Raw genomic sequence first — 16,403 nt, 5'->3', positions numbered from 1 at the left:
GGTTCAACCTGTTTGCTGAAGCAATAGAAACAGGAAGAAGCCACGTCTGGTGCTGGGTTTGCTTGGTCAGTGGTGATGTGGATGAGAGTGAGAGTGAGAGTGAGACGCTGTATGTGTGTTGGTTCAAGAGAGGTGAACACCTGCACTCTCATCTATCTGAGTTGTGGTGAAGAGGTTCATCTGTGTTAATTACATTAATTGTTAGATGAGAACAGGCCATTCAGTCCAATGAAGCTCGCCAGTCCTGTCCATTTAATTCTTCAAAAAAAACATCAAGTCGAGTTTTTAAAGTCCCTAAAGTCCTACTGTCAGCCACACTACTTGGTCGCTTATTCCAAGTGTCTGTGGTTCTCTGTGTGAAGACAAACTTCCTAATGTTTGTCTGAAGTTTACTCTTCACAAGTTTCCAACTGTGTCCCCGTGTTCTTGATGAACTCATTTTAAAGCCACCGTCTCGATCCACAGGACTGACTCCCTTCATCATTTTAAACACTTCAGTCAGGTCACCTCTTAATCTTCTTTTGCTTAAACTGTAAAGGCTCAGCTCTTTTAATCTTTCCTCATAACTCACCACCTGTAGCCCTGGAATCAGCCTCATCGCTCTTCTCTGGACCTTTTCTTGTGCTGCTATGTCCTTTTCAGAGTCAGAAGACCAAAACTACACACAGAACTCCAGATGAGGCCTCACCAGTGTGTTATAAAACTTCAGCAGAACCTCCTTGGACTTGCAGGAGTACAAGATAACAAATGTATTATTAATTAGTTAACAAAAAATGTTTCAGTACAATATACTGATATTTGCCAAAACCATCAGACCGTAATTTTTGTTATAACATGCTATGCATTTTGGCCACACTGCCCACCTCTAGAGCCTATAAAGGCGGAAGGGGATTCAGACAATGGATGGAGTTGAGAACTTCACAAGTCAGCAAAATGTCAAAGAGGAAAACTGTTACTGCAAGGAAACCAAACTCAGCTGAATGTCACATTTACATTTCATTTTTCAAATTATGATTAAAAGTTGTTTTTCTTTCTTCTCTCTTTCAGATGCAAAAGCTTCCACAACATACACTGTCACATTTCAGAATTATAAAATGGATGTCAATGAGAGCTCCTGTGTGATAATACCTTGTGAGTTTAATCAAAAATCTGTTCAAAAAACAATTTGGTTAAAAAATCCAGAGTATGATCACACCATAAACGAATTTGTAAGGACGATAGCTTATGACGATGAAACAAGTCTCATTGATCCAGCGTTCAGAAACCGAACTGAGTACCTCGGCAACAAAGACGGCAACTGTACCTTAAAGATCAACGATCTGCAGCTGAATGACACGGGCGACTACAAATTTAGATTTAAAACAGCAACAAAATCGTGGATAAGTCTATCCAATGTCAGCATCACTGTTCACGGTAAGTGGCTTCTCAGTTTTTGCATTCCATGTTTATGCTGGTCCACAATTACAGGCATTTGAACTGCCCTTGCCCTACGCTTTGACTTTTCGTTTCTCCTCTGACTCTTTTGTATCTTGAAGATGTTTATTTTTTCTTAAGCAAGTATAATAAGACAGTTTGACAGTAAGTCCAGTAAAATAGAAATATACTACATTTATACCAGAAGAATGAAGGAAGGGCAACCTCAGGAGCTTGAGCTGTTTGTGAGACAGGCCGATGAGTATCAGGGTTACTTTTGGGCTTTGCTACCTTGGGTGAAGAGATGTTAGTGGGGTATTTTAATAAGAGTCGGATGTCATGGTACAGTGACTGTAGGACACCAGGAATTGAACAAGGACAAGGACCGTAGCGCAGGACACTTTGGTGCAGAATGTCCATGAAGAGCATCATTAGGCCGTGTAAAGTGAAGCTGAGGAATAGGAAATGCACAGGCACTCACAGTTCTGTGCCATAGAGGAGGTTTATAAGTCGTGCCAACATATCAGACAAGCTTTACTTAGGCCCTGTCTACAATACTACGTTAGTCTCCATTTCTGCCTTGTCATCCTCACTTACCCGGCATTTTTAATCCCTGAAAATGAAGACTTTTGAAAATGCTCTCGAGAGCCGAACACTTCTGAAAACGCAGCCTCAACGTTGCAGTGTGGATTGGCGAACACGCAGAGACTCTAATCGCCCTCTGATTTTGTTCATGTTTATTACGTGACCCTTCTCCTTACAATGCCTTATTTTTAAAACATGTAGTGGCTTTTATATGTCTATAAGGGATTTTTTAGGATTTTCGACTGTAGACGGTGTCATCGCAGACAGAAGCTTGCTGCCAGGTTAACGAGAGCACCGCTGCTCTTTTCAGTTCAAGATCACCGCCCCTACTTTGAGTGCCACCTTCATGTAGGCGCTGGATTGGCTTAGAAATGTGACACTCAGTGAGTCATCCATTTGTTCCTTCCCACCCACTTTTAAGTAAAATTCACTCACAGTTGTCTCCAGGTGTGTGTGTGTATATATATATTGTGGAACCTGGCCCGGACACAGACAGACGGACATCATTTTTGTCACCCAACACATGTTTATTTACAAGTATTTACAAAGTTCAATCAAGCACAACCCAGTGCCGCAGCACCAATCACCCCACAAGTCCAGGCCCTTCCACAATGCCTTTCCTCTGTTCAAGCCGCCTCCTTGGCCTCCTAAAGAGACCTCGTCTTCTTCCACCCGACTCTAGCCCTGAATGAAGGGAGGCTGCCCCTTTTATCTGCACCCGGATGTGCTTCAGGTGCTTCCCGGTAATCTTCCACCGGCACTCCCCAGTGTGGCGGAAATGCCGGCTGCGTACCCAGAAGCACTCCGGGTGTCCCCGATCCTCTTCCTCCCAGCACTTCTAGGTGTGGCGAAAGTGCTGAGGTCCAGGGCTCCCAAGGCATTTGGGCACCCCCTGGCGGTGACCACGGGCCCCAATAGGGATGAGCTTCACAGCTCTGTACCCGTGGCCCCCAAAGGAACCAGGGTGGTCGCCCCACGTGGTCTGAGGAAGGCGTAAGCCCTCTTCCGGTCCTCCAGGGCATCCCAGCTGGGTCGCCCCCCCAGCCAGCTGCGACAATATATATATATATATATATATATATATAAATACATATATACAGGACAAATCTCATAATAACGAATACAAAACAAAGTAATGAAATTTGCAGGATAACAAATATTTTTTGTTGGCCCAAACAAACATTAATACAATATCATAGTTAAAAAATTTCATTTTAATGAAATGTAAATTTCAGTGTGATGAATGTTTTTTCAACCAAAAATGGCCACCAAAGATATAAATGTGATGCAAAAAATACTTAATGTCAAGACTACACTTTCACCGAGTCTTGGGAACCCTGCAACCTGCTGTCTCTTTCTGGTCTCAGGTCGTCTCGGTGAGTCTCCGCGAGAGGGTAGGTGAGACGTCATACAGGTACAGCTGAATTCTGAGTCAGTGCTCCACTGAGTGCCTGTGTGTGTGTGTAGTTGGGTCGTCCACAGATACTGTACTGTTCAAGCCTCATAGTGCTTCTCAAAGTTTTCTTTGCGATGACCAAAAAAAGTGAGAAACGGCATCAGCTTATGCTGAAAGAAAAATGCTTTATTACTGTACAGAGAAGGCCAGTACAGTCTCAAGACTTCATTCCAAATAAGAGCCGTTACTTGAACAACTCATGCACTTGAGATAGGAGCCACGAAATGGGCAATTGTCCTGCTTCAGCTAACATCTTCAGATCAGAAGAACGCCAGTCGCTCAGAATCGCCACTTTGGCAGATGCGGTCTGGTGAGTGCGAGGAAGAGGAGGTCTGAGCCCGATGTTAAATGTTCTAAACATCGTGTGAAAAGCATGTTAAATGGTAAGCCTGATCCTGCAGAGGACAACAAATTATTTTGCTCTCGGTTTACGGCTGACCAGACGTTGTAGAGCAGCTACAGAGCTGCCCTTACAGATAGCCGGTCACAATACAGGTATATGTATTTTCACCATATTCATTTAAAAAAATTTTTTTTTACAGTCCCATGAATTTCATTACAATGCGATTCCACCTGTATTTATATTATAGGCCTGACTTCAGCAAGACTAATAATTAACCTCTGCTTGGAAGTGTGCAATGAAGCTCTTAAGATGTTTCTCCAATGTGAATTCTGGCAGCTTAAGTGAGGATCCGAGTTTTGCAGTTGAACTTTTTAAATTTCATTGATGGCTCGTCTATGTGGATCCTGAAGTTATAAACAGTTCAATTGTTCAGAGCACTGACATGCTGCACTTATTGAGTGTTTCAGTGGTAGCACTGCACCCTTACAACAAGGAGCCCAGAGTTCATGTACCCGGTGCTCCCTGTCTGTGTGTGGAGTGCGTGTCCTCCCCGGGTCCGTGTGGGTGTCCTCCAGGTGCTCTGGTTTCCAAAAGACATGCATGTCAAGTGGACTGGCGATGCTAAACTGAACTCGGTGTCTGTTCACCCTGCAATGGACTGCTGACCTCTCAGGTATTGCCCGGCTTTGTGCCTAATGCTTTCTGGTTAGGCTCCTGTGTCCCTGCTCTGGATAAGCAGGTATAGAAAATGGACGGAGGTTTCATTTTTGAGAATTTTCATGCATCAACATTTGAAGTCTGACCAGTATGAAGTAAAACCTTAAGGCAATCCCTGATTGTTATAATGGGGGAAATGACCAGATGATTTACTTTTTTTAATTCTTTCTCTTTTGTAGAAAATCCATGCAAGGTCATCATTACTGGGCCTCCATCAGTGACCGAGGGGGAGTCCATTAGTGTAATCTGCGCCACTAAAGGGCAGTGCCGGTATTCTCCTGAATGGAAGCGCCCCTTTGAGTACCAAGTATCCTCAGATTATAAATCGGAGACAGTCACCATTACTCCGTCCTGGCAGAATCACCTGCAAACTCTGACCTGTCAGCTTAAAGGAGACAACGACAAATGCAACAAGAGGACATTTGTGCTGCTTGTTAAAGGTACAGCCGTGTCATGATGGCGTTAATGGGAGTCGACTTTAAAATGGGCTCACAAAACAGCTTGGGTTTAGGTCTGCGTTCAGAATGTCTTCAGACCCCTTCACATTTTTAGACATTTTGTTGTGCTGCAGCCTTGCACTAAAATCGTTTCTATTCATTGTTTCCCTTCTTAAAGCAACACTCGATATCCCAGAATGACAAAGCGAAAAGAGGATTTTAGGAATTTTTGCAAATTTATTATAAATGTAAAAAAAATGAAACCACACCGACTCTTCAGAGACTTTCATGAGTGCTTCATTCATTCCAGTCTCCTGCTCACAGTTGGACTCTGGCTGGATTAGGCCGAGACTGTTCCAGACAAGCCGGTGGGCATTCCGACCTATCATTTGAAGGCCTCACAGCCCGTTTGAGACTCTAATCACGACACAAAACACAGTGCACCTCTCTGAGCGCTCGACAAACTCTACACCAGTGGTCTTCAACCTGCCTAGTGGGGGCTGGCCAGGTGGACTCATGGCCTTGGACCCCCTGCAGATTTTGTTTTTTTCCCCAGCCATTGGAGTTTTCTTTTTGTTTTTTCTGTCCTTCCTGGCCACAGGACCTTACTTCGTTCTTATATTTTTTTCTTTTTTCTTTCTTCATCTTATAAAGCACGTTGAGCTCCATTGTTTGTATGAAAACGTGTGATAAACATAAATGTTGGTGTTGTTGTGCACTGAAGGGGCTCCTTGAAGGGGAGTAGAAAGGTAAAATAATTTAAGTTACTAATCTAACAAAAGGATGGAACGGTGGCACAGTCGTAGCGCTGCTGCCTCACAGTAAGGAGACCAAGATTTGTGTGTTGGGTCCTCCCTGTGTGGAGTTTCCATGTTCCCCCCCGGGGGTTTCCTCCACAGAGTCCAAAGACATGCAGGTTAGGTGGATTGGTGATGCTAGATCAGCCCTGGTGTGTGAATGGTGTGTGGAGGATCTGCGCTGGTGTCAGTTCAAATCCCGTTACTGCCAGAAGGAATCCTACTCCGTCGGGCCCTTGAGCAAAGCCCTTAATGTGAAAATTGCTCCAGGTGTGCCACACAATGGCCGACCCTACACTCTGACCTCCAAAATGTAATGCGAAAAGACAAAACCAAACGTGTGTGTGTGTTTACCCTAGGATGGACTGGCACCCAGTCTGGGGTTTGGTTTCTGCCTTGCACCCGATGCTAGCTGGGACCCTTAGTCTGGATTAAGCGGGTTAAAAAATGATGATGATGAAGAATATAACAAAAAAAATACTATATACGATCTGTCTTGAAGGTTAATATCAAGCAAAATTTCCTTAGATTTGATGTATAAAAAAATTTAAAGCGCGTTCTTGTTGTTGACATCTGACTTTCCCAAAATGTCCTCCTCTTCCTCTGCCCTGTGGAGCCTCGTGCAGTCACTTCAGCCTTTTTATGACCGTCGGCGTGCATGCTGGTTACACCGGAGTCAGCCGCTGAGCTCACGCCCTTCCACAAAGATTAGACGGTGAAGTCGTCTTGATGCAGCAGCTGACAAGAGAGCCCAGTTCAGCTCCATGTAACCCAACATCAACCTCCTCTCCAGCAGCAATTATGACTTATTACTGATTTATTTTTGTGTGTCTTTTTGTGATGTTCTTTCTTTTTCTTCTTTTGGCTGTGAAGTCATATAATGTTCCATACTTACATAAAACATAAATATGTTTTGAATATACACTTTATTCATTTTGATTTCCTTTCCTCTGAAATAATATCCTATTCTCAAAGGACAACCGTGTTTGAGCTTCTTCTAGAACCTAAAAAAATAAACATTTTCAACAAAAAATCTTAGTCCAGTGCCGTCGTCCATTGCTCTGACTTGTAGGGGCACCATGAAGATTGAGAACCACTGGGTCTCCACAAAACAGCTCAATAGAGACAAGGTTTGGCACAAAAAGCTTTGCATGATGGGTATGGAAGCTGACATTCAGACGAATAAATCGCACATGATTCTTTATCTGTGTTTTTTAGCAGTTAAATTTAAAGGAACAAACTTTCCTAACGATGTGTCCACTACAGGCCACTATTTGAGACTTTGTGAGATTTGTGCAGCATCAAAGGCTTTTCAGTTTGTCACTTTGTGTCTCCCTTCATGTTTATTTATTTCTCTTTTCTTCAACAGACGTTCCAAACAACGTTCAAGTACGGTTTAACCACACAGAGAATGGAAAAGTTAAGGAGAATGAGACTCTGACCGTAACCTGCGAGGTTAAGCACAGCTATCCTAACGTTATTTCTTACAGTTTCATGAGGAATGAGCAAGACCTACAGAATGGCAGCTCCTCTGAATTTGTGATCAGTAAAGTGTCTGAAAACGACACTGGGGTATATTCCTGCAATGCGTTCAATGAATTTGGAAGTGCAATGTCGCAAAAATTGAATCTAGATGTGCAATGTAAGTAGAAACCAAGACAAGTGTATCTGTACAGAATGTAGTGGTGGGAGAACACAACGTGTGGTGGATCAGGCGAGGCTCAGAGTCCAGTGGTCCATTGAATACTGGGATATGAGAAACTCGAGCAGATAATGAGGGTCGGGGTCCCAATGGCTGCCTTGGTCAGTGTTGTTAGCTGAAGGACATGAAATGAACAAAAATGAAAGAGGGCTAAGATAGGAAGGAGAGATGGCTACCACGTCTGTCTTCTGGTGTCCTCCAATCTAAGGGAACAGAAGGAACAAAAGCACTCTATTCCTTCTCCATATTCATCCAGCACAAACCCATAAAACATTCCCCACACTCACACTCGTTAGCTTTATCGAAAGAAGCAGGATTACAGAATGTCTTGTTTCACAAAATATGGAAGTCTTCCTACATGGTGGGTTGTTATTAGTGGTAACAACATAAACAGCACATATGCAGTAATATCATGAGAAGGACTGCCGATGTAAAAATGAGCAAATGCAAGAAACTGTTAAAGAGATAGAGAAGCACCGGCAGAGAGCTATGTGGTGTGCCAGTATGGGATGGGGAGCCCACCAGATAGGGCAGAAGGCAGAGCAGTAGATGGGGACTGGCACCTTGGGTACCGTATACCATGATACCCCCAGTCACTGCAGGCAAGTAGTGATGAGCAAAATGATTTGCATAAATTGAACTTGCGGTGAAGCTCGATGTTTCGCTTCACAAAAAAAAAATCCACGTAACAAACGGTGTTTCATTTCCTGGACAATTCGTGCCATTGACATAAGAAGAAAGGGGTTTATTTCCTGCCTGTAAGCGTCTTCACAAACTAATTACCGGGTTTATTTAGTACAGAAATAAAGTGAAAAGAAAAGAAAAACATTTACCTCTAGTAAAGAGTTATCTTTGAACAAAAACAGATAAACGCGGACCCCAAGCCAGATAGGATGAGAAGGACTCCTGACATAAAATTTGGGCTCCTGTAATTTCACATATAAGAAGTGATGATGTGTTCTCACTGCCCAGAAAAGAGCTCGACCGATCTCCTCCAGTGCCTGACGTGGGCCGATCCTCAGCCTTATTCTGTCCCAGCACTTCCCCATTCTGCCCTTAGGAGTCCCGGTCAGTTCATGTATCTGTGCGCTTCCCACAATGCACTCCTCACTACCAACCCTGATGAGCTTTCACACCTATAAGGGCGACCCCCCACACCGCCAACTTCTCACTTTACAAATTGTAATGTAACATCAATATTGTGTCTGGAATATTAAATATATAGGAGGAGGAAGAAGCTGACCACCAGTTATTGTTTTCCACTTCGATGATTCAGATGAGGTCTTGTACGTTTGATTACATGACTGTATCTTCATATTAAAGTGAAGTTTTAGGCCAGCTGATCTCAAACTGTGGGATGAAGTAACAAAAAAGGGGGTGCAAATGTTGCCATATGTGGCGTAATTTCGCTATTCGTAGGGAAATTTTAAACTTGTAGTGGTGTATTGGCAGCAAAAAATATACGAATACATTTTATTAGGGTTTCAAAAAAACGTTAGGGGGGGCGCGATTAAAACGGTTATGAAAACTCGGGTCGCAAATACTTAAAGGTTGAGAAAAGCTGTTTTAGTTTTGCACCAGGTCATGCTTCAAGAGGACTGCTTTTTTCGAGCACAGAATTACAAAATCAACCAACGTCATTTATGTTTCACTCTTCATGTTTTCTTGCCTTTTCAGACCCACCTAAAGAAATGGAAATAAATGCTGTAGAAGATAAAGACAAACTTAAGGAAGGACAATCCGTCACTTTCAATTGTATCTACCAGAGAAGCAATCCTCTTGCGACCAAGTATGTTTGGTACAAAAACAGAATCCCATTGCAAAATGAGATGAAGAAAACGCTAACAATAAAGAACATCTCCTATACGAGCAACAAGGGGAAAATTGAATGTGAAGCTCAGAATGAAATAGGAGGAACCCGGTCAAAGCAACTGACGTTAAATGTTATGCGTAAGTTGAGGATTAATGCATTTTTGAGTATTTTCCATATCTGTGTATTGTAATCAGAAGAAAAAATAACACAATTTAGACTTGAGCCATCACCCAGTAAACCTCATTTATTTGGCAACCAGAAGAAGCCAAAAATAAAAAAGGTTGGAACAAACAGAATTTCAGCCAGCGCTGCTCTTTGGCATCTTTTTCAGACGTGAGCATTCAAAATGACTGGAGACCACTGGTGAGGTTGGCTCTTAAATACCCCGGAATCCAAAGGATGGGACTTCCTGTGGAAGCAGAGGTGACATCAAGGTTCCTCAAGCCTCCTTCCATCAATTATGAGGGCAAAAGAGGGAAAAGCATAAGTGATACCGCCAACCTGTGGCTCGGGGTGGAATTACAATTAATGTACGAATCCTGAAATGATCTCCTACTCACATGTGTGTGAGTGCCTTGTTCTGTTACAGCTTATCTTTAAAGCACAATTCTCTCAGGATGGCAGATTTGTTTTTAGTTTGATCTTTACTAACAATACCAGATGCTGGATGTCTGAAGTATCTAAGTCTTGCAGTATAATAACGGAATTTACAGTATATCATCTAAACTCAATTCTTTGCTTGGTACAATATATACTGTGAATAGTTTCAGATATCAATACTATTTTTTCCACTTGTTTCTTTGAATTTTATTTAAATCATAATATTTATAAATGTCTTCAGCACTCTTGTAATTAGAAATCCTCTGGTTAAAAGTATATTCAATTTGGGCAAACTGAATTTAAAGTTTATTGTTAAAAAATCACGATATGGACGTGGCAGGAAAAGAATCATGGCAGTCCGTGAGATCAAATTAAGAAATGGACCAGGAAGTGAAGGAAAGAAGAACTAAACTTTAAAAAACAACCTATGGGGCAGAGCCAGAAAGTAGAAACTTCTAAGATAACCAAGCTGTATTGCTGTTGACTCACACCACGAGCCTTCTTAGTCTGGAGATTTGCACTGTAATTAACAAGCCCACAATGGCTGGGTTACATCAGCCCCAAGAAGCACCCTCTCTACAGCTTTAGCTTAAGAAGACTCCTTGGCCTCAGCTGCCCAGAGTCTTTTTCTAAACCCTGCAAATGCAGAGCTTCCTGAAGACTCATCACAAAACACTTGACATGTCACACGGTGCAAAGACTGTCGACTATGCCAAATGTGTTGTAGTGGACTCACACCGAAAGCCATATCAGTTTATAGACTGTGATCAATGCTGCCTGTCAACTGCAAACTCACGACGTCTGGATTACAACGACACTCGGAAGCCACCTCTCTACAGCTTCAGCTTAAGAAGAATGCTAGGATCCTCAACCACACAGAGAGTGTTTCTAAACACTGCAAATGGAAACTCCAGCTGAGCTTTCTATTCAGTCCTCACCATCCTGTGCAGCGCCACAAAACTCTCTACCCATCCACAGTGTAAAGGCTGCCGACTACGCCAAGTGTATTGCCATGGACTCTCACCCAAAAGCCAGCTTGGTGATTTGCACTGTGATTACCACTGGTGGTCAACAGCAAACCCACGACATCTGGATTACAATGACTCTCAGAAGCAGCCTCTCTACACTTTAGCTAAAGAAAGATGATTATTTCTAAACACTGCAAGCAGAGCGCTGCAGACCACTTTACTGTATGCTTATTGCCGTGGACTCACACCATAGCCATCTCAGCCCACAGATTTACACGGTCTTCTCATCCGGCATCAGAACCTGACCTCACACCTGTTTCTTTGGCTGAGTGGACACAAAGCCCCTCAGATACACTCAAGACAAGAAGAGTGAAGGCTGTTACACAGTAGGGGGACAACTCCATATTAATGCTCGTGGTTTAGGAATAGGATGTCCAACAAGCTCAAAGAGGGGTGACGGCCAGGTGTCCACAAACTTTTGGCCATATGCTTTAACTGGGTTGTCCAATCCACAAAAAAAATGAATTGGCTTGCAGAATGCACACACTAATTACTAGTCATTGTTCAACAAAAAATTGTATTGCATATTCCTAATGCTTGCTGAAAGCTACTCGCAAGATAATCAGTTTTCATTTATAGTGAATATTCTTAATATGTTTGAAAGGATGCAATAGCACCTAATAACTTGACAATTTTTTTGCTAATTTATTCATGCTATAAAGCAGAAATCTAATTTTATCTTGTAGATTCGCCAAAAGAAACCAATGCAACAGTGAATAATCTGATTATTAAAGAAGACACGAGAGTAACAATCATATGTGTCACCAAAGCCAACCCACAGGCTTCTTATCACTGGTTCAAGGATGGAAGGCCCTGGAAGATGGTTGAGGCATCGGAGTATATATTTAATAAAATTATGATATCAGACAGTGGGAATTATTTCTGCCAAGCTTCTAATCAAGAAGGAAACCAAAACTCATCAATCATTCAGCTGGATGTGATATGTAAGTGACTCCCGCCGAGGAGTGAAATGCAGTTCCTCAAAGGAATTTTGATTATTTGTAAGCAGATTTCTTTTGGCAATGTGACTCTCATCCTGGTTCAATATAAAAGTAAAGCTGTGATGGAATTACTTACTGTATGGCATATCACAAACATGGCGGCACGGTGGTTGCAGTGGTAGCAGTTAGGAGACCCGGGTTCGCTTCCCGGGTCCTCCCTTCGTGGAGTTTGCAAGTTCTTCCCGTGTCTGCGTGGGTTTCCTCCGGGCGCTCCGGTTTCCTCCCACAGTCCAAAGACATGCAGGTTAGGTGGATTGGCGATTCTGAATTGTCCCTAGTGTGTGCTTGGTGTGTGTGTGCCCTGTGGTGGGTTGGCACCTTGCCCAGGATTGGTTCCTGCTTTGTGCCCTGTATTGGCTGGGATTGGCTCCAGCAGACCCCCGTGACCCTGTGTTCGGATTCAGTGGGTTGGAAAATGGATGGATGGATATCACAAGCATGTAAATAGTTATAGAAGTAAAAGATGTTTACCTGTTTGTTTAGCACTCCATCAAGGGATAACGCGACCTTTGGTGTCTCCCCGTGAGTTGCTTAACTGACTGAAGGCCTACAAGTCAGGATGGCTTCTCGGGGCTCAAAAAGGCATGTAGCGGACATACTATGTGATTCCAAAGTGCGCTTCCAGGTTCAAAACAGCCCGACACCAAGGCACGCTTCCGAAACCACTGCAGCAGAAAAGAGTGAAGTGAGTAGAGTGTTGAGTTTAGAAGGATGAGAGTAGAAACAAGCGGATGAAAGACAGAGTGGAAGTAGGTGAACGTGGATGAGGTGATTGCAAACGTGTACGCGTGCGCAGAGAGATGAAGGTTTGAGAAAGTGAAACTGGTCCCTGAGCAGTGGTGGACACAGTGGTGTGTGACTTGTTAATGGGGAACTCCAGAAGATGAGTGTGAGGATTGGCTACAAAAAAGGGCTAGCAGTATAAGACTAAGGTCCTCACCGCCAGGGCTCATCTTTTTGACTGGTCTTCGGGCTGGTGAGTACTTCTGCACTGCTGAACGATTTAGTTTAATAGTAAAGCAAAGTGCTCCATTTTGTACATATCTGTGAAGGCTGCTTACATTTTTTAGAGGAACTAATCTGTGTTTGTGGGTGCTCATTTTCTCCTTATTGTCTGTGTGCTCGTTTGTTGGTTATTTTTCTATCTGCCCTTCGTGAACTGTCTGAAGAAGAAAAAGGAGTAGAAAGAAAATTTGTATTTGCTGTATTTTTCGATTTTGAACCCCTGTAATTATTGTAAATAACCCCTGCACTTATTTTTCTGTTTTCTGTTAGTGTTTTTGCAATGGTTAGGTTAGGTCAGGTTGGGGAGCATGCACTGGTACAGCGCGTTGCCACACACAACACACAACGAAACATGCTCAGGATCCTGGTTGGCAACCCCCCCAGGCAGTCTAGTGGCCCAGTCCCTCCCTCCAGAAATGACCCTCTATCTGCCAGAGCCAGGAGTGACGTGGGTGTCCCCTTGGCCTGGTCCTGTCGCTCGGGGTACCTCAATAATTAGGACCCTGTGAGCTGGATCACCCTCGGGGAGTCGCGCCACATGGCCACAGTGCCGTAACTGACGCTCCCTGACAATGCAGGTCATGTGCCACATTTGGGACTCCATGATCAACACAAAGTCAAGACAGGTAACCCACACACATGAAGGAATCCAGTCTTCGTCTCAGGTCACTGGATAGCGTCCATGTCTAATAAACAGGGAACACCAGGATTCCAAAAACTTGGACCTTCGTCTTTTAGCAGAAATATCGGGGGCTCCACACACCCCCTTACAGTGACCTTATGACCCCCATGCTCTCCTAATATATATATGTGCAAGACAATATTATAAATTGCTTTTGGCACCTAAATTCTGTTTTTGAACAGTCGTCATTGTCGGTGTCCCACTTCTCCCATTCCCTAGTCAGTCAGTTACAGCGTCAGGTCCCCAGAGTCTGAAAGTGTGCCATTGCACAGGACAACATACAGGTCATCTATTAACTTGAACATTGACACTTAGAACAATGAAGTCAAAAATGAGCAAAGGGTACTCATTTCAATGATATTCTGCTCAGGTACAACTAACACGACAGTCATGGAAATGAAAGAAAATGTGAACCTGTGTGAAAAGAGCAGGCCTCCACACAAGAGATCTGTGATACGCACAATAATCCCGGAAAGATGCACAGCCCTCCATTAGTGCTGGGAAAGTGAAGTCAAAAGTATTGTTTGTAAAGCATACACAAGCAATCTGTATTTTAGATGTTGTGGTCTTTAGGGGGCATCACTGTTCCCCGAATTTCAGACACAATTTCTCCGACTCGGAGTTCATCCAATGCTGTATTTCAAAGAAGATGCCTTTAAACGGGCGTTTCTTTCCTCCAAAAATCCAAATGAGATATGCCCTCCTACTCTTCTGATGTGGAGAAAACACTTCCAGGTCAGGAGGAGCCCCCTCAAAATAGGGACATCTATTCTTGGCAGCTCCCTCTGGTGGCACCCCTGGTAATGCATGGGTGTGCGTTTGGGTGATCCAATAAAGGGACACTGCCACCTAGTGGATTGAGAGGGGAGTACATCCCTGATAGGTAGTCACCTCCTGAACTTCCATGTTGTTGTTCCACTCAGTTAAAGGGGACACACTAGTCACCCCAGTCAGGACCTCCATCCACATTCATTAATCCTGCTTTCACTGATGCCAGGTCCACAGTTTTCTCGCCCAATTGGGTTATTTTTGATCATCATCTGCGGACACAAATTTCATGGGTTGCATTTTTTTGGGCAACTTTTTTTAAAAACAAGGTGGTATTTTGAGCTATTTGTCAACCCCCCCTCCCCAGCAAGTTTACCAGGGGTTTCTGTGTGTTCTTTATCACTGTAACATGTCCCCCGTTGCTGACGGTACTGTATATGCCCATCCTGATCACTTTGAAATATCTCTTTGGACATTGGGTTGCTTTGATGGTATGTACCTGACCATCTTGCTCTGACATCGCTTCCCATATTCCGTTGTGTAATTGGGCTATTTTTGGGGCAAATTTGTAAGCTGTCCTTGGGCTATAAATTATTTTGGGATCTGGCAACCCTTCATCCATTATATGAGCCTTCCACCCATTCCATAGAGGAAGCCAGCCCATGCCTGCCTTCCATTACAATGACATGGGAGGATGTAGCAAGGATACAAAAATCCTGCTGTCTTAGAATATTCAGCACCTCATTTTTTTGTCTTCTATCACTCTAAAGGGCCATTTCCAGCAAATAACAGATCCACCAGGGTTTTATGTGTGTTACGGCAGTGCTGGCTGCAGCAGCATGTCACTTTAGCTGCCCATGTGCTCTGGAAGGAGGTGGAAAGAACACATCAAATATGACGTGCCATTTCTTGTCTTTCAGATGCTCCCAAGGATGTTCAGCTTGAAATGAATCCAAGCTCGATGGTAAAAGAAGGAGACCTGGTCTTGTTAAATTGTACCATAGGAAGAAGTAACCCGCCAGTGAGCTCCGTGACTTGGTACCGGAATTCAATTGAAATTAAAAGAGAATCGACAAGGAGTTTAGAGTTTGAGCAGATACATCATAACCAAAGTGGCACCTACTACTGTGATGCCACAAACTCTGTCGGAAATAAACAATCAAACAGAATTGAAATGAATATTTTATGTAAGTTATGGCAACTCATCTTTAATAGATAGCAATGAATGGTTCTCAAATCAGAACGAATAGAAGAGAAAGACCCTGACTAATGTGTAAATTAGCAAAAATCCACCATAGTCTGTTTTCATGCTCGTCACTTTCTAAAGGTGGGCATTTTTTACAGACGCACAACCCACATAGTGCAGAACATCAATTCTGCCATAACGCAGAGGAGTCGTTTTGAAGTTAATACTGTAAATGCTGCACAAGACACATTCAATGACATTTTATTTGCCTTTTTTTTTCAGATGGACCAACAGGAACTTCTATTGAAACAAATGTGAAGACGAATCAAGTGAAAGTGGGCCGCAATATCGTCTTAGAATGTCATACAAGCAGTAATCCTGCATCTCACTTCACGTGGCATAAAAATGATTCTGGAAGTTGGAAACAACAAGAACCAGTCGGATATCAGCTTACATTTCAACAAATAACCATCAGTAACGGGGGCTATTTTTTTTGCACAGCGGAAAATGATATTAACTCTGCAAACTCCAGCATCTTCTACTTGGATGTCCTTTGTAAGTCCGTCTCTGCTTTGCTCGTGTTTATTTAGTACTAGCTGTGTAAGCCTGTGCTGTAAAAAGCCTGGACTCCTAGAAACTACTGAAATCGGCAGAAAAAAAAAATTGAAATGCAGAGTCGGCGTTCTCGCTTTGCGGACGTGCTCACCCCTTGTCCATCAGCGACTAAGTGCGTCTCTCTCTCTCGTTTGTCTTTCCTCTGCGGCTTCATTTTGGCAATGGAGTCGCTTTCTTTCAGCTTCATGCTGTATCTTTGCACTTCCGGGCCAGACAGACAGACACACACATTTCCGCATGTAGACGTTTATATAT

The 16,403-nt window shown here is 43.2% G+C and overlaps 1 protein-coding gene across 2 annotated transcripts in view; it reads left to right on the top strand.

Moving 5' to 3' along the window:
* Positions 1-16,403, top strand: part of LOC114643328 (B-cell receptor CD22-like) — a 171,267-nt gene that overhangs the window by 125,123 nt on the left and 29,741 nt on the right. For both annotated transcript variants that reach the window (XM_051920508.1, XM_028791922.2), the window contains exons 3-9: positions 1,048-1,413; positions 4,694-4,954; positions 7,118-7,390; positions 9,128-9,400; positions 11,578-11,835; positions 15,268-15,534; positions 15,816-16,088. In XM_051920508.1, coding sequence (XP_051776468.1) covers positions 1,048-1,413; positions 4,694-4,954; positions 7,118-7,390; positions 9,128-9,400; positions 11,578-11,835; positions 15,268-15,534; positions 15,816-16,088 — 1,971 coding nt within the window. The remainder of the gene's footprint in view (positions 1-1,047; positions 1,414-4,693; positions 4,955-7,117; positions 7,391-9,127; positions 9,401-11,577; positions 11,836-15,267; positions 15,535-15,815; positions 16,089-16,403) is intronic.

This window comes from Erpetoichthys calabaricus, chromosome 17 (genome assembly GCF_900747795.2).
Source record: "Erpetoichthys calabaricus chromosome 17, fErpCal1.3, whole genome shotgun sequence".
Lineage (NCBI taxonomy): Eukaryota > Metazoa > Chordata > Cladistia > Polypteriformes > Polypteridae > Erpetoichthys > Erpetoichthys calabaricus.
Note: the sequence above shows the minus strand (reverse complement) of the source record. Positions and strands in the feature narration are given on the sequence as shown.